Source organism: Hipposideros armiger, unplaced genomic scaffold, assembly GCF_001890085.2.
Source record: "Hipposideros armiger isolate ML-2016 unplaced genomic scaffold, ASM189008v1 scaffold_191, whole genome shotgun sequence".
NCBI lineage: Eukaryota > Metazoa > Chordata > Mammalia > Chiroptera > Hipposideridae > Hipposideros > Hipposideros armiger.
In genome coordinates this window covers 409,929-436,426 of record NW_017731541.1, presented here as the reverse complement: position 1 = coordinate 436,426, position 26,498 = coordinate 409,929, and the positions used below count along the sequence as shown (strand labels likewise).

Below are 26,498 nucleotides of genomic sequence, written 5' to 3'. Positions count from 1 at the left end.
TAAAAGAACAAATTAACATATGGGATTACATCAAACTTAAAAGTTTTTTCACAGCAAGGAAATCATCAATAAAACAAAAAGGCAGCCTACTGAATGGGAGAAGATATTTGCCAATGATATATCTGATAAGGGGTTAATATCCAAACTCTATAAAACATTCAATTCAACACCAAAAAAACAAACAACCCAATTAAAAAATGGGCAGAGGATATAAAGAAGCATTTCTCTAAACAGGACATACAGATGGCCAACAGGCATATGAAAAAATGTTCAACCTCACTAATCATTAGAGAAACGCAAATAAAAACCACAATGAGATACCACTTCACTCAGCTCAGAATGGCTATCATCAATAAATCAACAAACAACAAGTGCTGGCGAGGCTGTGGAGAAAAGGGAACCCTGCTGCACTGTTGGTGGGACTGCAGATTGGTGCAGCCATTATGGAAATCAGTGTGGAGATATCTCAAAAAACTGGAAATGGAACTACTGCATGACCCAGCAATTCCACTCTTAGGTATCTATCCAGAGAAACCCAAGATGGTAATTCGAAAAAATATATGCACCCCTATGTTTACTACAACGCTATGTACAATAGTCAAGACTTGGGAACAACCGAAATGCCCATCGGTAGACGACTGGATTAAGAAACTGTGGTACGTTTACACAATGGAGTATTACTCCGCTATAAAGAAGAATGAAATCGTACCATTTGCAACAATATGGATGGACTTGGAGACTATTATGTTAAGTTAATAAGTCAGTCAGAGAAAGACAAATACCGTATGATCCCACTTATATGTGGAATCTAAAAAACTGAATGAACGAGCAAAATAAATGGAAATGGTCTCAGAGATATAGAGGAACAACTGATGGTTGCTAGTTGCGGGAGGATGAGGGAGAAGGAGAAGGGATTAGACACATAAATACGTAACCACAATATTGCCACAGGGACATGAAAGACAATTTGGGAAATATAATTAATAATGTTGTAAGTATTTTGTAGGGTGTCAGATGGTCACGTCTTGCTAGGAGACTGCATCATGGATGGGGTAGAGGCTTGATCACTGCACTGTACACCTGAAGCTGATGTTGTATAATACTGTATGTCAACTATAATTGAATATGTATATAGTCACGGGATGTCGAGTATAGTGTGGGAGTGGAGTCAAGGGCATTATAATAGATATGTGTGATATGGGCAGGGTGGGGGAGTGGGGCAGCGGATTGGAGAAAGGGGGTTGTCATTTTGAGGGGTAAAAAGTATAACTATAAAGAGCAGACTAGTGAGCCCAGAAATAAGCCAACACATATATAGTCAATAAATTTTGACAAAGGAGCCAAGAATACACAGTGGGTAAAGGGTAGTGCACTCAGTAAACAGTGTTGGGATACCGGATGGCCACATGCAAAGAATGAAACGGGACCTCTGCCTTACGCCACACACAAAATCAACTCAAAATGGATTAAAGGCTTAAACTTCAGATCTGAAACTATAAAACTCCTAGAAGAAAATATAGGGGACAAGCTTGCTGGTATCAGTCTTGGCAATGATTTTTTTTTTTTACTTAACACCAACAGCAAAGGTAACAAAAGCAAAAATAAACAAATGGGATGACATCAACCTAAAAAGCTCCCTCACACCAGAGGAAACCATCAGCAAAATTAAAAGGCAACCTATGGAATGGGGAAAAAATATATGAAAATCATCTAATAAGGGCTTAATATCCAAAATATATGAAGAACTCATACAGCTCAATAGCAAAAAACAATCTGATTAAAAAACAGGCAAAGGAACTGAACATTTTTCCAAAGAAGACATACACATGGCCAATAATACATGAAGAGATTCTCAGCATCACTAGCCATCAAGGAAATGCAAATCAAAGCACAATGTCACCCACACCTGTTAGAATGGCCGTCATCAAAAGGAAGAAAGAAAACAAGTGTTGGTGAGGACGTGGAGAAAGGGGACCCCTGTGCTCTGCTGGTGGAATGGAAACGGGTGCAGCCGCTATGGAGAACAGTGTGGAGGGTCCACAAACAAACATAGAACTGCTGTAACATCCAGCAATCCCACCTCTGGAAACGAAATCAGGATCTCTAAGAGATGTCTGCATGCCCATGCTCACAGCAGCAGGGCCTACAACAGCTGAGATATGGAGACAACCTCAGTGTCCATCAGTGGATGGATGGATAAAGAAGATGCCGTGTGTCGATGCACATACACACAATGGAGAATTACTCAGCCATAAGGAAACAGGAAATGCTGCCACTTGCAACATGGCTGCGTCATGTCCAGCTACACGGGAGTTACATTCGTACCTGAGACAAGCTCTCACATTAGGATCTTTCCCTCTAACTTTCCGAGCCGGGCGCCTTCCATCGGCCGTGCAGAGAAAACATTTGCATTCGCTTTGAAGTGCAGGGTGGTCACCTCTTGCTCAGATCGTGCACACAGGACATCCGTCCGCTTCACAGTTTATTATGAATTGACACATCTCACTGTGGGCACTTTACCAGAATGTTCACAGAGAGAGCTGGGGCTGCTGAGCCGTGGAGGAGTCATGTACTCAAACAGCATGAAAGACGCACAAGGTCAAACCATCTTGTGGTTTCCCCAACTCTGTTTTATTAGTTTAAACGCCAGCTTCTCTGTGAAGGCCTAAGATTCTTTATCAAACTTTGGGGGAAATAAGAGCCTACAGAGATCAGCCTGACACCCCAGGATTTAGGGTAACAGGACCCATTTTCAGCGGCGATGTGTCATAACCCCATGGAAACGCTAAGTGGGCACGGCCTTGTGAAAATCTGTGTAGGGATGACGATGGAGGTCTGGAATAAGGCAGCAGTTTATCATCTGAATCACAGTTCCTACTCACTGACCTAGAGGAAGATAAGCCCATCGTCATAAATATTCTAGCCTATCTGAGTCAGGAAACCAGTACGTTCTAAGTCAAAACCACTGTTGATCACGTTTGTGTGTTAGGAAACACGCACCTCTATTTTACGGTTTCCACGCAAGCTGAGATAGCACTCCTGTTATCTCGGCCTAATCAAGACGTCATAACTCTGTATGCTTTATGCCTCAGCACCGCTCGGAAAGGCAAGACATTTTCATTTTATGTCAGGATTTGACACAAAAATGAACTTCAAGGGACTTTCACCACAATGCACACTGAGTAGCCTTTTTTTCCTCTTTATTTAATGATATCACAGATAAGAAATTCTGAAAATTAAATACAATGTCTGGAGCACTATGAGAGGTCTTTGCAAAACCAACATCTTAATGTTTGAAGAGGTTTTACCAAGGTTCTACTTTTCACTTCAGGCATTTAATTTCCTTTGTATCATCAGCAATCTCTAAGCTGCCAAAGTCCTTCAGAAAGAGCCAGCAAAGAACTGCTCAGTGGTCATGGAATCGTTTGCCTTCCAGCCCGCATTTTAAACCCATCTGCTCTCAACCGCTTGGAACTTTGCAGCCGCCCCATCACTGCAGGCTCACCTGCGAACGCCCCACATCCTCCCATCAGGTGACTGCAAGGCTGCTGTCACGACTGCTTCCTGCACACCGGATGCCGTGAGCTGGTCTCATGGGCTCCTGGGTGAGGGCCACATGTCAGGAGAAGCCCCCGAACCCATGAGCAATTCAGGGATTCAGGGAGCCGCCCCTCCTAGGTGGCCCGTCGTGGTTTCAGAAAGAATATGCTGCTGCCGTGGGCTTTGTTTCTTAAATCCGGATCCAAATATGTCAATACTTCCTGCTTTGAAGGCTAGAGTAAGTCCATTCCCCAGGGTTAAGCCTGTACACACACGGATTCCACCATCTAACACAAGGGGAGTTCTCTCAGGCACTTCCGACTGGGATTTAAACACAGGTGCACGTGCAACATAAGAGAACAGTCACCTTTCAGGGAGCACTCCTTAAGCTTTGATTTTTATTCATTTTGACTTCCTCCTTTGCACCAGACCATGAGAGAAGCCACAAGTTTGATGCAGTGATGTCCTTTCAAAATGGTAAATTATACCCAATCATATTTTCATACTGCCAAGATTTTGCCTTCGTGACCACTGTGAAAACGCTGTAAATTCCTGGCATCAAATGACTCATTAAATTACAGAGTTCCTCTATGCACAGCAGCTGCCCACCTTCCAGTCTAATAATTTATTCACAGAAGAGATTAAGTTCATACAGCATACACTTGTTTTAAAGGACTCGTGGTGGCTCTGGTCACCACCTGCTCTGCTGTCACTCGGACATTCCACTGGAGGTGTCTTTCCCTTGGCATGTCAACATTCAGGACACGCAGGCCCACTTAGAAACTGTCTGGAAGCCATCAGCGCAGTCCCAGCTTCTCAGGACCCCTTGGCCTAATACAGCTCTCCTTCAGGTCAGCACTTGACACTGAGCGAAGTCATCACAAATGCACAGAATCAGGACAACAAATGCGAGTGCCACTAATTCATACAATAATTATCAGTCATACGTCTTTCACATATTTGTATTTATGTGGATTCAAATTCTTATAAGTGCATCATTAATTCCATGATAAATATTGTCATGAAGGTTTTTTTACTTTAAACAGTTCAATTACTCTAATGTTGAGTCCCTCTAACTGTTTTAATTATATAAGAAATTTTCCTATAAAGACTGAAAACTATGGTAGTTACAAGAAATTGACAGACTGAGTACAACTATTCTACCTAGTTCATAGTTTGAATATTTAAGCAGAGGCAGGCAAGCTTGCTATGGTTCTTTTCTCAAAGTGGGAGTTTTAAAAAATCCCTATGTTAGAAGTATAGATTAGTTTACTATGTTATGTCCTGAAATCTACTAAGAATCACTATCATAAAAAACATAATAAATTGCAAATAAAACTGTCAGTAAGATAGCTTCATTTTTTTATTATTAATGAGTTGTTGATAAACTGTAGCCATAAGATGATAATGCCTCAATTTTATAGTATTATTTAAAGTTTACAGTCTTTCGGAAATTTTAATGTATTTTTTCTCAAAAAAAAAAAAAAGCCAGGGAGAATTGCAAACTGTTATTATTTTACAAACTTAGAGGACAGAATTACAGTCTGGGTATGAGTTACATGGCCCCTGCGGAGATGCTGGCGAAGGCTGGACATGGCTCCGCACAACTTCTCACGTCCAGTTCTCGCTCCCAGATCAGCGATGCCATCCTGCCCTTCCCCAAAAACACTGGGGTGAGCGGACAAGAGGGAGAGGTGTGGCATTGGGAATGTACAACTTTTGCTATTGTTCATGTGGAGGAGTTCACATTGTCCCTACGAAGAAGTGGGACATTAAGCAAAATGCAGTTACATTTGCAGAGGAAACCAGAGAAGCTAAACACAGTCTAAAGTCCCTCCAGTTATCAGGAGAAACGTGGGGCCATGCAGGAAACAAAGACGAGCAGTCAACAAAAACTAGACCACACGTGAAATCCACAGAAGGAGTAGCGCTGAGTCAGAAAACATAACACAAAACGAGATGGCAGCATGAGGATAAAGTAACTTCTCTAGCGACTACTATAAATGGATAAACTCAACTATTCAAGCGAAGGACTCAGACTGAGTCACTGGGAGAAACCTGTCAGTGAGGTCTGAGGGGAGCCTAGCTAAGTAAGAGACCCCTGGAGAGAAAGTGGGCACGTGGAGAGTGTTCCGCCCTTCTAGTCTCTGAGTATTTTTATCAGGCGCATGTATCACATATTCAAAAGTATTTAAAATGAGAATGCCAAATGCCACAGCAACAGCACAAAAATATTTATCTGATAAAAAGAATATTAAAAGGAAACTGATATTTACAACCAAAGTAGTATCCATGCAAAGCCCAGAGGCTTTAAAATATACTCCTTTATGTGCTGGCTCCAAGATAAAAAGCACATTATTCCCCGTGGAAATCACAATATATCCGTGTCATTACACATGATGATACCAAATGTTTACTTTTCATGCTAAATAATTTCGATAATCATCTACCATATTCAGGGTAACAAATTATACCAAAATCACGACTTCATTCCCATCAATCTCAGGACGCACGTTTATCTTTCCCAGGGATGTCCAGGAAGAGAGAAGAAAAGGAGAATGGATTGCAATATGTTAGTCCCTTTCAAAGAGAAGTGTGTGTTTCAGGGACAATAACATAGACTATAAAACCAAAAACAAAGAAAAATAAACACAGCATCTTCCCATAGTGGTCCTTTTTTCACATTCCCAGTTGCTGATTAACCCTTTATTCTTCAGTAAATCCGGACTCAAACTTCTCACCCTCAAAAATCATATTTGACTCCACTTTTTTCGATGCCCTTGTTCAAAATTTATGACACTAGGCTACCAAAAATATTTTGGCATATTTTCTTTCTCCTTAACGCCCCAATTCTTTCTTGGTGTGCTCACCATTGAACCTTGCCTAAAAAAAGGGTTTCTGCCCACATCAATTCACACTGTACCTTACCATCAGAGTTATTAACTTCCTGTTCAAAATTGCATCTCCAATGTTTCCCTAAAACGCCCGTAGAATTAAAAAAAAAAATCATCACACAGAACAATAATGCAATGATCTGAGAGGGCATCTCAATAGTTATTAGAAGGAATTGGGTTTTTAAAAACTATCAAAAACTTTTGTTTGGATCACAATAAGAATTCAACTCATAATAGAGAATATGTAAAAAAAAAAAAAAAGGTAAATAAACTTTATATACACCCCACACAGGTAGTCAACCACCTGAATCCCAGCTCAGAGAAGCCGGATGTACCCCAGCCAGGCCGGGACACAGGCCCTTGGCACCTGGGCGCTGCTGAGGCAGACGGCTTTGTGTTCTGAACGGGTTCCGAGGACTAGAGGAAAGGCAGTGAAGGCGAGAAACGAGGCTACCTCAACGCAAAGAACATGCACGAGGTAAGAGCCTACAGACGCCCAGAAGGCAGTGGGAGCTTGGCGTCTCCGCTGCATTTCTGCCGTCAGCATGCAGCCAGCACCAGTGGGAGCAGAGGACACCGCTCACCGCTGCTGCTGATAAAATTCACCGTGATAAAGAGCTCACCTTTTCTAGGACAAGTAAAACAGCACCCTGAAAATAATGTTGAATTGTGCAAAAGAAACAATATCCAGAAAATTCAGCGAGAATGTGTGTCTAAAAAAATCAGGGAACGTGCTGGCATGCCAAGTGAGATGCACCAGGAAGCAGCCTCAGTAAGAAACTCAGTGTCCACGGAGAGAAATGCTGAGATAAAACAGAAACAAAATGGAATAGGACGTCTCTTAGGATGAGGAATAATAGGCTGAAATAAGGAAGAACTGCCAGGAAACCAAAATTATTTTATTGAATTTAACTTTTAAAAATACCAAAAAGAATGAAATAAAGAAATACATAGATAGAAATACTATGAAGCCTTGATGAGTCCTGACAAAGAATTAATGGGTTTTGTTTTCTTGCTTGTTTCGGTTAAATTCTGAGAAAATAAAATAAAACATAAATACCTGAACAAAAAGCAAAGTGAGGCCAACTGCCAGAAGACAACGGAGCTGTGGTCCAGAAGGTTTCATGAAAAACATGTGACCTAAGAAAGAATGTGTGCGCACCCGAGGTGCTTGTAACAAGGGAAGGCAACTGAAAGTAACTCTCTGATATTCAAGGAATCAGAACATATATTCCCCACCCCAGTTACCCTTCATTTAAGGAAAACAACTAAATATAAGATGAATTTTACCAAAATGAGAGTTAGCATTACTAAAATGAATGAAAAAGTGGGTGGTCAGTGCTGAAACAGATTAAAATAGACATGTATCTAAACAAATGATGCATGGATGCATATGCCTCTCTTTCTTTGATGAGAGAGAAAGAATAATGCAGAAACAAAACACGAACCTAAAATCCCAGAACATATTACCAAGACTGAAGATGAAAAATACAGATCCAGTGATCCTCAGACTTCCGTGTCTGAAATTCAGAAAATGTGTCACTACTGATTCTGGCAATTCAAGTTTCTGCAAGGTTCAAAGGAACCAACACGATCAAATGGGATTACAGCGGCACTGCAATGGGGATCTGCAGTTAATAAATCTAGACATCCAATTAAAGATGGAGATTAAATATATATTTTATCTTTACTGCCTCCCAAAAGTACATTAAAATCATATCACAAACTGCAGTGAAACCCAACTAATACAGAGTTTATATAAGTCCTGGCCATACAGATTTTTCATTAAGGTTTTTAATGCTCAAATAGAAAGTATAAGAGAATATCAAAGGAGCAATAGTTATTTGAAGGAAGTCTGCGACATGAACAACATAAGCAAAACAGAAACAAAATAGAAAATAGGAAGTTACAGATATCAGAGACATGCAGAGAGAATATTTTTAAAGAAAAATATATCAATATTTTCAGAGATAAAAGATATTATATTTATGAAAAACAAGATGCCATGTTTTATAAAACAGATAACTAGAGGGAAAAAAGAGCTATTAAAAATGTAAAAAAATATGATTGTGTTTATGATTAAAATGGAATACTCAAAAAGTAGTTGGAAGGTAAAGTAGAACCAAAAGATTAAGATGTTGAAAAAAAAGAAAACATTTGACATTCTAGGAGACGACTGAATAACAGCAACCCAACACAGAGATAATAAAAAAAACACAGGGAGAAAATTATGAAAGAAAAAAAAATCAAGAAAACTTCTCAGCACCAAGGGAAATAAACTTACAGATTAAAACAATCCATACAATTCCAAGCATAATAACACATTTTTAAAAAGAAGGCCCATGCCAAAGCACATCATCATGAAATTTCACAACACAGAAACAAAAAGAAGATCCTAAAATCTTCTAGGAAAAAATAAGCATTCTAAAAATCAAGTTATAATGCACTGAATTCCTCAAAATCAACCCTAAATCCTAGAAGATCTTTGGAGATACAGTAGAGAAATGCATTCAAAATTCTGAGAAAATATGATTTCCAACCTAGAATTCTCAACCCAGCCAAACTATCAAAAACATGTATTAAAAAAGAAGAAAGGAAGTTCCTCAAAAAACTTCCTTTCAAGAAGATGCTCTCAAAAACAAAACAAAAACCTGAAAACCAAGAAAGGGGAAGATATGGAAACAGGAACCAGAGGATGCAGTAAGAGGGAGGACGGAAGGACACCCAGAGTGACGGAAGGTGGTAGAAGAGAACAGCTGACAGCACATCTGAGGAAGGGTCCGTACAGGCCTGGAGGAAAGTGACTGACTAACTGATGGGCCTGGATGGGCTGTAAAAGGACAAATAATTCATAGAAAACAAATCAAATTAACAAAGACAACAAAACAGTGGTGCAGGAACGGGTGTCGAGGCATTTCAGGGCTCGCAGGTGAACAGTATTCATATAATCGCAAGGGTGTAAACACTAAGCAACGCATGAACTGCTCTAAAAAGTATATGAAAAGTGAGACAGTTCAAAAGACGAAGAAAGATCACTGATATTCATGATTCAGAAGTATTGGGGAAAAATCAGTATTTGTTCCTGACAAAAAATTCAGAAAGAGCGAGTTGTGAGTAAAGAATAAATATTAGCTCTCCAGGTTTAAGAAAAATTGTAGAAAATCAAGTAAGTTCAACCAATTGAAATAATGAAGAAAAAGTATATGAATATTAGAAATTAGGAAGTAATAGTCTTGCCTACCAAGAAAAGTAGAGATATTTAACTAAGAAAACATTAGGTCAAATAAAAGATGTCAGCAAAATAGGTGGTCACAGGGCCGGCCGAGTGCCTCAGTCGGTTAAGAGCTCACTCAAGAGTGCGAGCTCTGAGCAACAGGGTCACCGGCTCGATTCCCGGCCCCAGCTGAGCTGCTGAGCACTGCCAACAGGTGGCAGGATGGCTCAGCTAAAAAACAAAAAATAGGTGGTTGCAACTTTAAAAAGCAACACTAAATAGCTTTCTTGCATATAAACATTAAGTAGTTAAAAATATAAGAGAAGGACATGCATGGAGTCACATAAGCTGTGACGCAGCCTCCCTAACAGGAAACGCGCGGGATACACTCACATGTAACGGAGAACATCACGGGAACCCGCCGGGGAGAGTAGGACAGCAGCGCTGAACGAAGAGGCTCAACATCCTAAATCTTTCGATGCTTTTACGGCTATTTTATCTACAAATGCTTCACAGTAGGAAAATTCCGACAACTAGCAGTGAAGGGACTTGCTTTGACAGGAAAACATATTATTATAAAACCATAGTTTAGGGCCGGCCGAGTGGCACGTTGGTTAAGAGCTGGCTTGGGACGCCAGCTCTGAGCAGCAGGGCCCCGGTTCAGATCCCACATGAGGGCCAGTGACACTGCCCTCTGCAGCTAAGATGGTGAACAACAGCTCAACCTGGAGCTGGGCTGCTGTGAGTCGCCAGCGACAACATAGGCTGCAGTGGGGCCGCAGTGGGCTGCTGTGAGCTACCGTGAGTGGCTGGCAGCCAGTGTGAGCGGCTGGCAGCAGGTGAGAGCTGCCAAGAGCCACTGTGAGCAGCTGTCCAGAAGCCGGCGACCAATCTGCCTCACCCAGGAAGAGTGCAATGATAATACCAACATGGGCCAGTGAAGCAACGTCCTCCACAACTAAGCTGAAGAACAAAAGGACAGCAGCTTGTCTGTTCCCCTTCCCCCAATTCCCCAGCGCTGTTCCCTCCCCCAATTCCCCAATTAAAAAAAAAATCTAAAACAAACAAAAAACCATAGTTTAAAAATAGGGTAGAATCTGTGCCCGAAATGCAAACCAATTCCAATGAAAAGCACACAAACATGTCAAGTGCATAGAAAAATGCTTAGTAATTTATTAGATGGTAAATGAGTCACTTCAAGTCAATAGAGACTATTCAGTAAATGGTGTGATGGTAACTAGGTAACCTTTTTCTAATTCAAGGTGAAATTTTATCTCAGGCCTTATCCGTGAACAAGATACAAAGCTACAAGGACTTAGGTATAAACACACCAACCAGCAAGGAACTAGGATATTTATCTTGAGTGAAGAGGAATTCCCCCCCTCCCAGCACTGTGTCATAATCAACCCCACCAGGTAGAGAGGACGTCTGACTAGTTAGACATGAAAAACTCGCTGATGTCATCTCAACCCCAATCATGAAGGGACGTCATGGAGTTTAGCTTGTTGAGAACATTAATGGCTCCCTGTGGAGGCTAAGCAAAAAAGCGGGGTATTTTAGGTTTCTCGCTTGTTTCTGGAGTTCTTTGGAAGCATTTATACTCTTTTCTTTCAGAGTGCATTTCCCTCGTGCTCGCTCAGTGCTCCTGCGGCTGACGATGGACGTGGCAAATGACACACACGGCACCCTCCCCTAGCAGGGGGCCAGCTCGGCCCGTGGGCAGGACGGCCGAGTCTGTCCTCACTGCTGCACAGCACAAGGCTTATGAGTCTCCGCGTGATTCAGCCAGGAAAGCTGAAACATGCATGAAACTTAGCTGCACGAAGGTGACAATGAGATACTCGAAGAGCGTGAGTATGTAGCAGAAAAAGGGGGAAAGGCAAGGCCTTCTTTCTTCTCAGTGGACACAGGTTGCTATGGGATAGATGCCAACCACTGTCTTAACCAGTGGTCCTAACCACTGTGAGGAAGACAGGGCGAGAGGCGGGCGGGGATGGGACACAGGGCGTGGCAGGACCTGGAGGGGAGAGGAAGAAGGTTTTCTGCTGATGGCCTCGATGATGCTCATCTGTGACGTGATTTAAAAACCCAGTGGGGTGCCAGCTGGCGAGCACTGATACGGTGGGGGGACCCCTCAGTACTGATGACTTCACTCTTAACCAACCTTAGCACAGTCCCGTCAGAGCCAGGCCTGACAAGGGCATCCGGCAGCCCGGCCACAGCTGTCACCTCCACAAGTGTGAGACGGGGGAGCGTGTGCTGGGCACGGAACACCGACTTACCGCTAACGTCAAGCTGCATAACAGACCAAGTCCCTGCACCTCTCTGGCCTCAGTTTCTCCACCAATAAAATGAAAGGTTGAGTCATTTATTGAGAAACGACTATGCATCTCTTCAGAGAGCTGACGAGCCAACAAGTATCCCCAAGGCAAATGAACCGTGGGCAGCGCATGTCCGTACTGATGAGGTCGCGCTGCGGGCTTAGCCTCGAGTTAGGAACAAGCCCGTTTTCCCCATGGAGGCTGCTGACTTGTCTGCTTCTGACATGGGGGCACATGAGAACTCCCAGGTGCAAAGGCAGGTGGGGACGAAGAGGCTTAGACCAGCGTGGGCACTGGGGAACCCCAGGGCATGGGGGGCTCAGCGCCCATGTGAGGGCAGCCGTGTGGGGATACTGGTTCACAGGGGACCGTAAGGGAGGGCTGATGAGCTCAGACAATGGACTGGCCCTGGTCTCCACACCACAAGCTCACACGTGACCTCTCTTACAGCCCAATACAGGAGCTGTAAGTCTTGAGACTGCACTTGACATTCAAAAATCTGTGGTCAAGGGCCGGCCGAGTGGCTCAGTTGGTTAAGAGCTCGCTCAAGAGTGCGAGCTCTGAGCAACATCAGTTCGAGTCCCGGCCTGAGCTGAGTTGCTGCTGAGCTGCCAACAGGTGGCAGGATGACTCAGCTAAAAAAACACCAAAAAACAAAAATCTGTGGTCAAAAAAAAAAAAAACAAGTGTCTCCGGCTGGTGTTTCTCCCACCCCCACCCCCAGCATCCTCTCCTATTTATTAAAGAAGATGTGGTTCTATGCTAGAGTATCCTCAGGGAAAGACATCCTCTACATCTATAGAAACCGCGACTTGGCTTTTGTCTTTAGCTGTCTGGGAAAGGAAGCAATTCCGTGATAGTCCCCTTCAGTGTACATCATCCCTTAATTAACAAAATGCTTAGGGACAAGTCTCTGCCAGGGGACTCCCAGAGCCTTCCTGACACCACTCCGCAGTGACACAAATAGATGGCTGAAGACAATGTAATTATCCCAGCCATCGGTACGTGGGTGCAGAGAAATATTTGTGGGTGTAGGATGAAGGCCCACGAGAAGTGACACATCACGGCACAGCACGCACAAGAGCTCAGCAGTCCTCTACGCGCTGAAGGCACTTCCCCCTGACACGATGACCTTCGCAGCCTCAGCTGCGCGTTGGCCCTGTTGGTGTTGGGTCAGGAAAGATGTCCTGAACGACAGCGGTCACATCTAAGGTGATGTGTGAGCAGACGCACGCGAACATGGACAGGTGCACATGCACAGAACCAGGCATCCTGGTCTCAAACTAAGGACATCTCGGCACATCCTGCCTACTGGGTGCTTCCCATGGGAGCGCAACGCAGAAGGCACCGACGTCTCCTGGAAACACAATCAGCGCGCGGTGACCGCCCGTGGTGCCCTCTGAGGCCCGTGGTGGCTGAGCATGGAGCCCTCTGCTGCCTGCACCTCTGCCACGTCCTAGCCGATCCCGGAATCAGGCACCGCTTTCTTTCACAGATAGGACTGTTAGAGCTCGGAGGCACTTTGCTCCAGGAAAGGAAAACACACACAGCAATGTAAGTGTGAGGAGAGAAGCACTGAGGACACGCTGGCACTGAAGCCCTGGGGATACAAGGCAGGCGGTCAGCCAGGGGTCCTGAAAACCACTTCCGACGCGTGGCCCTGGACACGGGTGAAACGGGTGGGAAACTGTGGTTATTGCAGCTGTGCATCTGTGTATGCACGCACGTGATTATGTGTAGGCAGGTATGTAGACAGACTTTTTCTTTTCAAAATTGGGACTCCAAGAATAAAAATCACTTTAATGTGAGGTTAGAGAGGATTTCCTTTCATTTTTTCCTCACTCTGTACTAGGTTGTTAAATTGCCATTTAATGGGAGAGAAACAAATTCCAAGTAATTCCTAGTTGGCGAGGTTATGATTAAAACTGTTCTAATTTGTGAGTCATATTTGTCTAAAGGAAGATAAGGCTTTTACAAGGAATAAATGAGCCCTGTGCTTTTTCACTGGTTTTGTAGCACTTTGATTGAAGCAGAGTAATCTGTATACAAACTCCCACGTGCTATACCCATAGCGCTTGGAGATTTGATGGGGTTGTAACACTTAACAGCTAACGCTCACATGACTTCTGACAGCGAGCATTTCGGACGGGAGGAAGTGCGGGCCGGTCCGTCCCGGCCGCACACAGGGAAATGGCGCAGGCGCCCAAAATGCTGGGCTCAGCTGGGAGGAGAAAGCGGTGTCTGAACAGTTTTTCTACTATTTATTACTTAATTCCCTGACAACCTGCATTTTCTGCAAAACACATGCTTGTTCTGGTATCTGTCAGTTGCCTCTCAAAAAAAAAAACAAATTATGTCTTGCTGTGCCTTTTTTCACATTTTATGCTATGAGTCTATAGATTATTGTTTCTTTTCCTCTCAGTTCAGGGGAGAGCCAGAGCCTGAGATTCAGAGCTGAAAATTAGATTCAAAGCCTCTGCCCCTTTCTAGAAGTCTATCTTCTGGTGTGCCACTTAATCCTCTCAACCTCAGATTCCTTATTAGTTAAGTGAGGAGAATATCTATTCCCAAGGTTGTTACAATATTAGATGAGATCAAGAATGCTAAGCCCCTAACGTAATGCTTGGCGAGTGGCAGAATCACAAAAACTATGGCTATTGTTATTCGCATTTATTTTGTCTGGGGGTTGTAAACGCAAACGCTTTCAGGGTCCAAACACTCGCCCTGAACACACGATGGCATCAGCAGTGAGGCAGCTTGGAATGCGGGACTGTGACCAACGGGCAGCCGTGTCCTGACGCAGGATGGTCCGCTCCGGAATGTGGGCCCTGCACTGGCCAAGCAGTCGTGTGTGCGTCCATCTGCGACCTCTGTCATCACATCAGGAGCACCTGACACTTCATACTAGTTGTAATGGTCAGTTTTTAAATAAATTCTTTAGATACAGTCTCAAGTTTGAGGATATGAGTTCATAAACTTTAAAAACTAAACAAGAAGAGAGTGCTGCTCCTGATAAATATAACCTCAAAGGAAAGGGATTTAACACAAAAACTGTCTGAATCCCCGTGTTTCGGTTTGGTGGAGTGTTATCAGCTTCATGGACTGTAAGATACGTATCAGCCCTCTAAGTGGTTAAAAACTCCATTGTGTCCCAATTACCATTTCATTCCTTGAATTCCAATGTACAATTAACATTACAAATAATCAAGGTTAAAAATATAATTAATGCAAGTGTGATTTAGTTATAATTAAACTAATTACACAGACACATAGCATAATAAGGGACTTGCAGGCCATTACGGAGATGTAAATTCATGCTTGCTTTCAAGAGCAGCTATTTGAATTTCATTTTCCAATTATTTTAGAAATGATGGAATGAGATTATGAGGGAGAGAGTCAGCCTTTCAGGGGTGAAAAAATAAACCATATATTTTTGCTTCCTTTGGAATTCTGATTATTTTGTCCAGATGTACTTATAAACAGAGAAGTTACCACAAAAAGCCACCACCCACACAGAAAAGCTTCTCATTTCTACGACTTCAGGGAAAGTCAACAACATAGTGCTTGACAGAGCCTCAAGCCCATCCCGCATGTGTCCCTTCCAGAATGTTAAGTAGGACCTACAACTCTAGTCACAATTCCTCAAACGCTCCCTTGACTAATAAATTCTCTATTTTCTCTTCTCAAACATAATTAGTTCCCAATGTTGACTTTTTATCCATCGACAGAGACTGCCCAGAGTAGAACTGTGTTCTCTGCCCGCGCCCCGCAATAGTTACAAGAGGAAGGGGTGAGCACGGATGGCGGAGTGACTAACAGGTCACGTGTGCAGTAAGGTGGCTAAGCTTTCAGCTCTCTCACTTCATTTAGGTGGAAAGGGGCTAGTTCTTAGGTGAGTGTACGCCTGTTACTGGACAAGGAGGCTTGCATATGAGACCTCATCACGTCTTCATTCCAACACTTGAGTTGTCACTATCCTAGAATACAGACGAGAAAGCTGGACCGGCGGGGATGAGGGGAGACAGGGAAGGCAGAGCTGCAGGGGCAGACGGGGTAACTCGGCACAAGCGAGCCTTCTGGCACAAGCTACATCTATCAGAATGAAACCAGGGCGATGGAACCCAAAACAGACAAACCCGATTTTCTCACCTCTGAGGATAGGATGACTGGAAAGCAATTAATTGTCTTGAAAACTGGTAAATGAAAAGGAAAACAACAAGCATTCATCTGTCATTTTTTTATACGTACTATGCCTCTGCGTAATCAAATAAAACACAGTGAAAGCAACTCCTTATAAAATTATTCAAGCCAGGAAACGAAAACAAAGCGATAAGAGCTAGGCTGTCACCATTTTGCAATCTCCACTGGGTGAAAGATGCATTAGTCGTGACTGCTGACACTAAAGAATGAAGACCAGGTAAGACGCGCCTCTTGAGAGCACACCAGGCGGCTGCTGCTTAGGCAGCAGGAGGCCTGACTGAGCTGCTCAGCCTCTGGGCCCACATCCAGTTTCACCCCCTCTGAGCGACCAGCAAAGGCTGCCAGCAGCTCCCTCTCCAAGTCCAAGGGCCCGGGACCAAGAGCTACACTGTAAAGAAAAGGAGATAAGCGGAAACCCACAGATCGAGACACTTAAAAGACATATCGAGTTTCTACAAATGAGCAAGACTAAACGGTGGTGTCTAGGGGTGCCCTTGGGTGACAGAGCCGTCCAGACCCTGTTGGGTGGGAGGGCACACGTGCGGGAACCTGGGTCAGCTGTCGGGGTTTTACTTCCTGGCCTGACAGTCAGCCTGACAATAATACACAAAACTACATTTTTCACACTGAGGTGGGCAGTTACCCGTGATGAGGAGAAGGCCGGGAAAGGGGGTTAGGTCTTGTGCTATTTCCTGAGCTGGGTACAGATTATAAAAATGTGTTCACTTTGCGAAAATGCATGGAGATGTCCTTTTCTACATGTAACTCATACTTCAATATACATTTTTTAAAAGGAATTTTAAAAAGTATTAAACCAAGGAACACAAGATTTGAATATCTAGAAATACCCTACAATGCAAATTTTTAAAAGACTAAATCAAACTTATATATGTCATTTAGAGAATGATGATAGCAGTAATATCACTTATTAAATCTTTAGGATCAAGTTAAAACAGTAACAAGAAGCATATTTATAAACTTAATGATTTGATGATTTAAAGAAAAACTATTTTAAAAATCATTCAAATCAAGAAGTTAAAAATAGAACAAAACTAGTTTGAGTAAAGCATGTTGGAGAGGTTAATAAGAATGACAAAATTTACTAAATTTGGAAGCTGAGTTGAGTTGCTAAAGAAATTCAATCTTTCATTCTTTTTGAAGTAAAATAGTCAAAGTCTGAAAAGTAATTTTACAGAAAAATATCACAAGCATACAGGTATAAAGATAGAATGAAAATGCAGATCTTACGATAATAATTATAACTCTATGACAAAGTAGTTAAAATTTTTCAGTTGAGTTTTGTAAGAAAATATAAATTGTCAAAATATAACAAAAGTAAAAATAATTTAATAGTAAGGATTGGAAATGACAGATTGCAACAACAAACTAATTTTTCTTATGAATTTCAAATTTAAAATACTATATAAAACATAGCGAACAAGAAAGATTTAAATCCATGACAAAATAAAGTTTACTGTAGAAAAGTAAGGACAGATCAATGATCAAAAATATTTCATTTAGGATTATGTGGAGAAAAAGAACTATAAAATATGTTCATGTGCATGAATGCTGAATTAATAAGTCAGAGAAAGACAAATATGATCTCACTTATATGTGGACTCTAAAGAACAAAATACATGAACAAACAAAAAAAAGAAAGAAGTGTGGGGCACAGAATGGGACATGGGACATCCATACCAGGACACACATGATGGTCTGCGGAGGACGAGCGAGGAAATAGCCTTACGGAAGAGGAGGTCCATCCAGCCCCTCTGGCCACCTCAGGCCACAGGATATCGGGACAGTGGAAGCTGGAACCGATGGTGAAGCTGAAAGGACCAGCTGCTGGCTGTGTCCTGCTCGCCTGAGCGGCACAGGGCAGCGAGCAGACAGGTGCCGTCACCCATGTGGCACCCGCCCCCTGACGGAGGTCAGCCTGCCGGCTTTTGCCACCGTGTCCTGAGCCTCTGCTCTGGCCACACACACTGAGCTCATTTCATCGCGTTCACAGGCTCTCCCCTCCTTCTGAGGAGCGGTCGGTCCTGAAGGCACACTGGGGGTCCTCAGACCTCATCCCGCAGGGCCGAGGGGGTTTGCGGGCTCCATCACTAACTCTACAGGCAACAAACACGATTAAATCTGGAATTTACCCTGTGGGAGTCCTGATGACAGCATGTCCTGAGCTCGGGGGGACGTCCCCACTCAGCATTTTGAATGTGGTGCTCTTCCCAGCTCCGTTCACGCCCAGAAGCCCAAAGCACTGAGAGCAGAAGACAAGTTAAACAATAAACCCCAAATTCTATCAGAATCAGCATTTGCTTTCCGCTACCTCTGAGGTGCTATTTTCCATCATGATGCTCATGACGAGCCTAGCGATTACAGCCCACGTGGATGTGACATGTTGGATGGGTTCAGGGACCTGGGCCATCTCTCCACGAAGTTCCCCAGCCTTCTCTTACTCTGTGGCGTAAAGCTGGTGTCTGAAGCCAGGGTAAAAATAGTCGCATCGCTAGTCTTAATGCTGAGTACAAGCCAACCACAGGACAAGCTCGTGTTAAGATCCTGTGCTGTTCACCCGGGGCACGGCGTCAGGATGTCCCCGGGTCACTGTGAACGCCCTCCTGCTTCTCTGCCCCCCACACACTCAGGAGTGAAGCGCCCACTGCCCCTCGCGGCAGCGCATGGCCCCGTCACGACACAACCTGCCGTGAGTTTCTCAGGAGCTTGGAACATGAATGCAAGGTCCTCTCTTACTTTTTCTTTTTTAATTATTATTTTTTTTCTAGCTGAGCCATCCTGCCACCTGTTGGCAGCTCAGCGGCAGCTCAGCTCAGGCCAGGAATCGAACCAGCAACACTGTTGTTCAGAGCTCACATTCTTGAGCGAGCTCTTAACCAACTGAGCCCCTCAACCGGCCTCTCTTACTTTTAACGGTTAATGAAAGTAATAACTTCCGGAGTGGATTTCCTTATGCAATTAAGCACAAATCAGGAACAATTTCCATGGCTCCTGTCAGTTCTGATTAAACATTTCTTCTCAGATTGATGCCACGTCCACGAAGCAAAGCATCTGAGCGATGGCTGTGGTGTGGGGCCTTCCTTACCATCCAGAGCAGCTTCCTGTAAGATGGGCTTAACTGGCCACTTATAGACTCGTGAAGCCCAAGTAAGAGCAGCAGTGGTTTCCTGAACTAACTGGATTCATAAAATACTGGCACTCAGTAAAAAGTCACCCACAGCCCACACAGTAATTAAAGCTCCCCAATCACGTGAAATTTTAAAATTATGACACAGAATAAACCCCATCCGTCAATCAGCAAAGTTCTCACTAGAGAAAGAGCCAAGAGCATGTTGACTGATTTGCAGACGTTCCTGAAATTTGAAGGCTGCTCTGAGTTCTGACTTCAGATCTTCTGAGAATAACACAGGCAGATCAATAACTAGGGTTACACGGGTTTGCAACCAAAACGGTACACACAGGAGCTTCTTACCTCCCCTCTCCCGATGCCCACAGTGATGTCTTGCACAGCAGTGGTCCTCTTGAAAAAGCCCTGGTAACTTTTACTGAGGTTGTATAACACGAGGACGTCTCCGCTGGTTCTTCCTTTCAACACCCTCATCTGCTCTTTCTCAACATCTGTGTCCTTACAAGATGTGACTGTGCCTTGGATGGCAGAGGGACCCCTGGAAAGACAAAGTCAGAGTTCATTCGCGCTGGGGAATGGGGCTAGAAGGGTCCAGAGAGAGGCCAGCGGTCTGGCTAAGCAGAAGGGGTGGCCTTGGGCTCCGGCGGCAGCTCTGGGCCACGCCCCCAGGCTCCGTGGCCTGATCACTGATGTCCGGCAAGCGTCAACGTCCCTCCACTGACGTGAGGGAATGGCCGTGTTCCTGAAGGCGGCGAGAGCACAGACCCCACACTAGAGACACTCTACTGTACGAAAGAGAAAACCAGGCCAGACCTCGTGCTAGATGGAAAAAGAATTTACCCCAAAATTATTGTAAGGAATCAAGTTGTCTAAGCACTTTTGGCCAATAGGTCATTTAATAAATTACACTGTCCATGAAAGCCCCTGGACATCACCATCTGCAGTGCAGGCCCTGGCCTGGGACCTGCGTACTGTGGCCGGTGCGTGTCTGACAGGTGAACACAAGTTCAGTGTCCAGCTCGGAGGCAGCCACTCAAGCCCTGAGCTGCTCACTTTTCAGTCTTCCTGTGATTTTCAATCTGGTGCATTTTAACTTTCAAGTAAATTTCAATTTCCCTGTAAATGGTAACATGCCTACATTTGAATCATTAAATGAGTTCAGACCCTGAGTTGGTGTCGTACCAACATGTTTGCTGACTCCCAAGCCGACGGCTGTGCCGCCAGGGCTCAGGTCCTGTGGGGACCTGCATTCTTACAGACAAGCAAGGCCAGCGGCACGACCACGGGCTGGCCACGCAGGGAGGGGCCAGGGAGAGGAGGTGGCTCGCGGGTCGGCACTGACGCTGCTCAGCTGGAGAGGCGGAACTGCCCGGCCCTCCTACGCTCTGCCACGAAGCAGCTACGACAGCGGACACTAGTTCCCGCAGAGCGAACTTACAGCCAAGCCGAGCAAGTAACATATACACACTACCAACCAACGCCGACACAGCCCGCCGTGGAAAGACGGGCTGTCATGGAAACAGCCGGACCCGGCGGGCAGCGAGGGGGCAGGAGGAGACGCTGGGAGAGGAGCAGGCCAAGCAGGTGACCAGGTGCCGACGTCAGCTCCGGATGGCGGAAGCATCACTGAGAGCTTCCCAGGGTGTGAGGTGCCCGACCTGAGGGGCTGGTCACGCACCTTGGATTTCATCCTTCAGGCAACGGTCAGCAGCCTCGTTTGGTGGACGGTAAGAAGAAACTGACCTGGTGACACCGTCACGGTGACAGTCATACGTAAGGGAGCGAGAGACAACCAGCGTCTAAATTAGATTAACTCTCCACACTCTGTAACCTTCACGTTGACAAAGAACAACAAATACTGACTATTTGCCGTGGGTACGAAGATGTTACTTTAGAATCCAGCTTAACTTATACTCTACAAAGCAAAGGTAACACAAGTTAAAGGCAGTCTTCTCCCAAAAGAAAATCCTTTAATGCTGCAGGAGAACGGAGCCCCCTGAGGTCTGCCCCACGGGATTCTACAGCAGTTTTAAAATATTCAACTAGGGAGGGCCAATCTCAGAATCAATTATTTCCAAGGCCCTCAGGATTCTATTCCAATCTCAGTCAGATACCGAAATCCCTCCCAGAGTGAGTGTGGCCCATTCTCTCCACTTTAGCAGGTTAAAGTGGCTGCCGGGGAGTGACACCAGCATCATGCAGCATGAGACACCCCTCCTTCCGTGCCCTGCTTTTAACTAGTAATTAGGCACCCACCTGCGGGGTCCAGCACCACACGCCGAGGAAACAGATTATAAAATGACTGAAAGCAGACAATTCTCTAAGGGGGTCTACAAAAAATATCAATAGTGTATCTTTTTAGTAGGTTCTCCAGTGACATGGTCCTAATTAGAAATTTCTCCATAGAGGTTCCCTCGCTTGGAAAGAACCAGTCGACGGATTCAGGCCACACGGGTCCTGGAGGGACCGCCATGGACGCTACACAAGAAAGCGCACTCCTTCCCTGTCCACTTAACCGAGCTGGCTGACATTTCAGGCCTCCGTGCAAGGCACCTGCGTCCTTCCTGGACGACGAGGGATGTGTGTGCTGCACACACGCACCCGCACGCAGAGAGCACACGGTGATCTATATTCACACACAGACCGTCGTGCTACCGACGCTCGTCCTCACCTGACAGAGAGAAGCCGGTGACAACACAACAGGGTCTGCGAGGACCAGGGGGTGTCGGCACTGGGTTTCCACGCAATTCCTGCTTCTAGGGGTGAAGCCATTTCACCCCAAACATGAAATGACGTTATCATCCAAATCCACCTCTGGTGCTTCCATCACAGTGAAAGGGAAACCTCATTGGGGCACTTAAGTAGCTGGAACAATTATCTCGCAGGTTGGCGCCTCATCTTATGACCTTGTCCCTCGTGTCCACGACTCACCCGTCGATGACAGAAAGCCAAGAGCGACACCGAGCCTAGCCCGGGAGAGCCGCGAGCACCATCACACGCAGCTCTCCGAGCCTCCAAGATGGAGTCTCCCCCCTCCCCCTCCTCACTCGGGAGTCGGCGCCACTCCAGGACCTACCTGCACCCCTGCAGCAGGTCCCAGTGCAGCAGGACCCTCAGGAGGAGGACAGCCGAGCCTTGCAAGGCCAGCTGCACGAAAATCCAGCCCAGGAAGCTCATCTCAAAGGGACTCACGTAGGGGTCGACGCCGAAGGTGTGGGTCAGGTCGTACTGGATCTGGTTGTAGCAGAGCTCGATCAGGCCCTGGCCCAGGCAGAACTGAGGGAACACAGTGAAGGCCCACCTGAGCACGTCGTAGATGTCCTGTAGATTCTGTGGGAAGAGGACAGGAGTCAGCTGAGACGCCCCTCCCAACTCCATGTCCCGCTGCGTCCCTGTGTCCCAGATCCTCCCAGGCCCAGCCGCTCGATGACAGGCCTGAGAGCAGCAAACCAAAGGGGCCCTTTGACTGCGCAGCCGTGAGCTCTTCTCGGAGCTGGGCCCTGCTGGGGTCCCCTCACCGGCCATCCTTCCGACGTCTCTCTATGGAACAGGGCGCCTGTCCCATGCCTGTCCCACCTCGCACTTGGGAGAACATGGCTCGTCTGCTTCACAGGTTCACAGCCGAGAGGGATTCTGCCTCAGGTGGATCACACTTCAGGTACCCCGACCTGATTTAGGTGAGGTTCCCATGAAACTTTGGACTTCACAGTTGATGCTGAAATGAGCTAAGACTTTTGGGGCTGTCGGGTGGAATGAATGCATTTTTCATGTGAGAAAGACAAGAATTTGGGGGAGTCAGGGGTGGAATGTTATGGACTGGATACCTGTGGCCCTAAAATTCCTATGTGGATATTGGGAGGTGAGTAGGTTTAGATAAAGGCATGAGGGAGGGCCATGGTGGGATGAGCGTCCTTTCGGAGAGCAGGAACAGACATCAGAGCTCCCTGTCTCCCTGTTACGTGAGGACACGGTGAGAAGGTGGCCACGTGCAAGCCAGGAAGAGAGGCCTCACCTGGGCCTACGGGCACCTTAGTCTTGGCCTTCCAGCCCCCAGAACGGCGAGAAACATGGCTGCTGTTTAGGGCGCCCGGTCTGTGGTGCTGTGTCAGCAGCCCAGGCTAAGGCACGTGGGGAACAGAATAGGCACAGGTGACATTAGTTTTAAATGAGTGGGCAATACTAGCCGCTGGGGCTGGGAGCATGTAAATAACGTGTAGAAAGTCCAGTTAGTACTTAGTGTATAGTGAGCGCCAAACCTATGTCGCTGTCACCGTTAAGCCTGTTAGAATGAACTGCCGTCACAAGGACGATGAATAAGGGAGGAGCCAGAAGAGATCAAACACTATGTCATCGAGAGAAAATAGAGCAGCACAAAAAGACAGGCTGTATGTTTAACAATATAATCTTTAAATTGAATCTATGTAAAGATTCAGCACCTCCCATAGACTTCATTCTTGTCTGTAGCACCTGGTGCTTTATGAAGACTAGTTTTATTCCATAATGAGATTAAAACTACTCAATGTTAATCGCTGTCCACCAAGTGCTTTCTGCACAATACCCTGCGTCTCCGGTTGTACTGAACCTTTTTGCATTTCATTCTCTCAACCAATGTACAGGGTGCTGGGAAATACACTGTTACCAGTAAGGGGACACAGTCTCCTGGGCCCGAGGCCTGTGTCCAGGCCACAGCGACATGGGGCCAGCACCCGACCCCCGGATCTGGCCCCGAGCATGAGGTCCCCCAGCAGGGACACAGCCTGTGTAGCAGATGCACTGAGACGCGGCCCACTCCTGACCGTTACACTCAGCGTGGCTTCTTAGCCCAGAAAGCCCACGCTAACCACCGCCAGCACGGAAGCGCAGAGGGTCGCAGGGAAGCGGCTCACATCACACAGCCTTTCTCTCCGTAAGTTCAACTTCAGTGATGGGTCTAAGCAGCAGTATCGGTACGAAAGCCAGTACCACCCAACCCGTGTAACATGGGAGCAAAATCATCATAATGTGTACATACAATACACACACTTACGTGTCACATCATAAATATTAAGATGATACCCACAAATGGTCGGTTTCGTGTTTCATAATAGATGGGGTCCAGTTTTCCCTCATGATGCAAACTTAGAACCTGATCATATAAGTGTAGTCTTAAATAATGTGATCTGGGGGCAAGAGAAAGATCCAATGAAGCCTTTAGCAGCGTGTGTTGTTACGTTACGGCTTACTGTCTTTTGCATATAGACAGACATGGGAAAACGTGAGAGCCATTTTATTTTCCTTTAGCTCTTGTCTTGACTGATAGCATTCTTTACAGATTTCAATCAGTCCTAAAGCGGCTTATTAATCCTACTTTTCAGAAAACTATGTCCCTGGATCCGATAAGGCAGCGCACGAAAGGATTTTCTCTTACTAGTTATAAGGTGGAAGCAATGGAACATTACAGCCTTTAACTCTGCAACTGGTGATTAAGGAAACTGCACATCTTTGTCAGCTGTCACCAGCCTAGGCATGGCTCCCATGATGGCACAGATGCTTTTGTTAAGGAGAGTCGATTTGTCTTTCTGGAGGTTAAAGACAGTGGATACTAGTACGTTTCCCTTCAATCTCAGTTCGAAAAGCAGCAGACGAGGCCTGTCGACCCCCTCTCACTGAGGCCTCGGCGCGGCGGCGCGGGGTCACTGACCTGAGCTCTGGAGACAATGGCCAGGAGGCGGGGCATGGTGGTCATCAGCATGGTGCACAGGCCGAAGATGAAGTTCACCGAGACGTAAGTGATGAAAGCTACGTCCGAACTGGAGAAGACCCTGGACATCAGGTACATCCACGGGAGAGTGGCGTATCTGCAAGTCGGGTGAAAACACGCTTATTTCCTGTAACAGTGATTCGTATGAAGCCTGAATCACAGATGAGGTTTTAGGCCCACCCACGTTTCCTCGCTTAGCCAACAGCTTTCTGGGGACCCTGCAGCACTGGGGAAGGTCAAAACCTGGGTCACGGCGCCTATAGGACTGGACTTGCAGCTGACCTCCCCCTGGGCTCCTCCCCTAAGGGGCGGGCGTGCCCGGCCTGTGCCCCAGCTCCGACCACAGCAGTGAAGCAGGAATAACAGCTGTTTGTTTCTGAGGACCACACGCTATCAGAACATGGCTGCAGAGCTCTGTGAGAACAACGCATGAAGACAAAAACGGAAAGCTTCCTTTCCAGAGCGTGCGGGGCACCACGCGGGTGGCACCTCGCGTTCCCTGCTTCTCACACTCCGTCTGACCACCTGGGACACAGGGGTTAACGAGGCAGGTACCTGGAGGGGGGGTCTACGGCTGAGGCGCACGTGAAGCTGCAAATGGGATTCACTTCGTCTCCCCAAAGCTGGGTAAAGGGGCGCCCTGCATGTTTCTGATGACATCAAGATCTAAGGGAACACCCGCCATGTCCCCACATGGAGATCTCGCTCCTTTCCTTCTCTATGTCCTCGAGCCAGGTTTCATTCGTGACTCAATTCATTCAGCTTCTCTCTGCCCCAAAACCCGGTCCTACAAAGGACACGGGACTTCATCTAGGTCACAAGTGGCCCATATGTCCCCACATGCTCTCTGCCCACTTCCGCTGGATTTGTCACTGTTCGTTAGGCTGGCTTAGTAGTTCCGCCTGGAGGTGAGCTCAGTGGAGCAATCGTTCTTAAATATTGGGTTGTCGGGAAAGTCATGACGTATTTTTTCTATGTTTTTCGTTGCAACACCCAATAGTTGCTGTGCCAAATAATGAAACTCTCATTAACAACTCAGTTGAAATTAAGTACCAAAGAGGCAAGTCGTGGCTTCCTGGTGCTCTCAGCTGTCAACATGTCTGTCTGAAATAAAGCACCACAGAGAGGGGTCGAGCCCCCATGTTCTCACGTACTCTGCACCCCCAACTCTCTCAACTTTACTGTCCCTTCTGGGCACAAATCAAGTGCCACCCTCTCTCATGTGGCTACAAGCAAACAACAGTATGGCAAGTACTTTTTGTAACTGAAATCTAAGTGTTAGGAGGTTCTGACCAAATGTTTGGAGGGGCTGGACCTGCTGTAAACTCCTTCTTACAGTGAACCAAAGGCCCCTCCCCCCGAAGGTCTGTAAGTTGGAGATCTCTGCATCCCTCCTGGTCCAAACGCTACACGGAATGACCTGTGACGCGCGGCTTTGCCTTTC

At 45.8% G+C, this 26,498-nt stretch overlaps 1 protein-coding gene across 1 annotated transcript in view; it reads right to left on the bottom strand.

The window, feature by feature from the left end:
* ABCA13 (ATP binding cassette subfamily A member 13) overlaps positions 1–26,498 on the bottom strand; it is a 235,256-nt gene that overhangs the window by 33,630 nt on the left and 175,128 nt on the right. Inside the window, exons 42-45 of the mRNA XM_019652970.1 lie at positions 24,995–25,151; positions 22,391–22,644; positions 19,660–19,852; positions 18,320–18,429 (exon numbers count right to left, since the gene is read on the bottom strand). Of these exons, the coding sequence (XP_019508515.1) occupies positions 18,320–18,429; positions 19,660–19,852; positions 22,391–22,644; positions 24,995–25,151 (714 nt within the window). The remainder of the gene's footprint in view (positions 1–18,319; positions 18,430–19,659; positions 19,853–22,390; positions 22,645–24,994; positions 25,152–26,498) is intronic.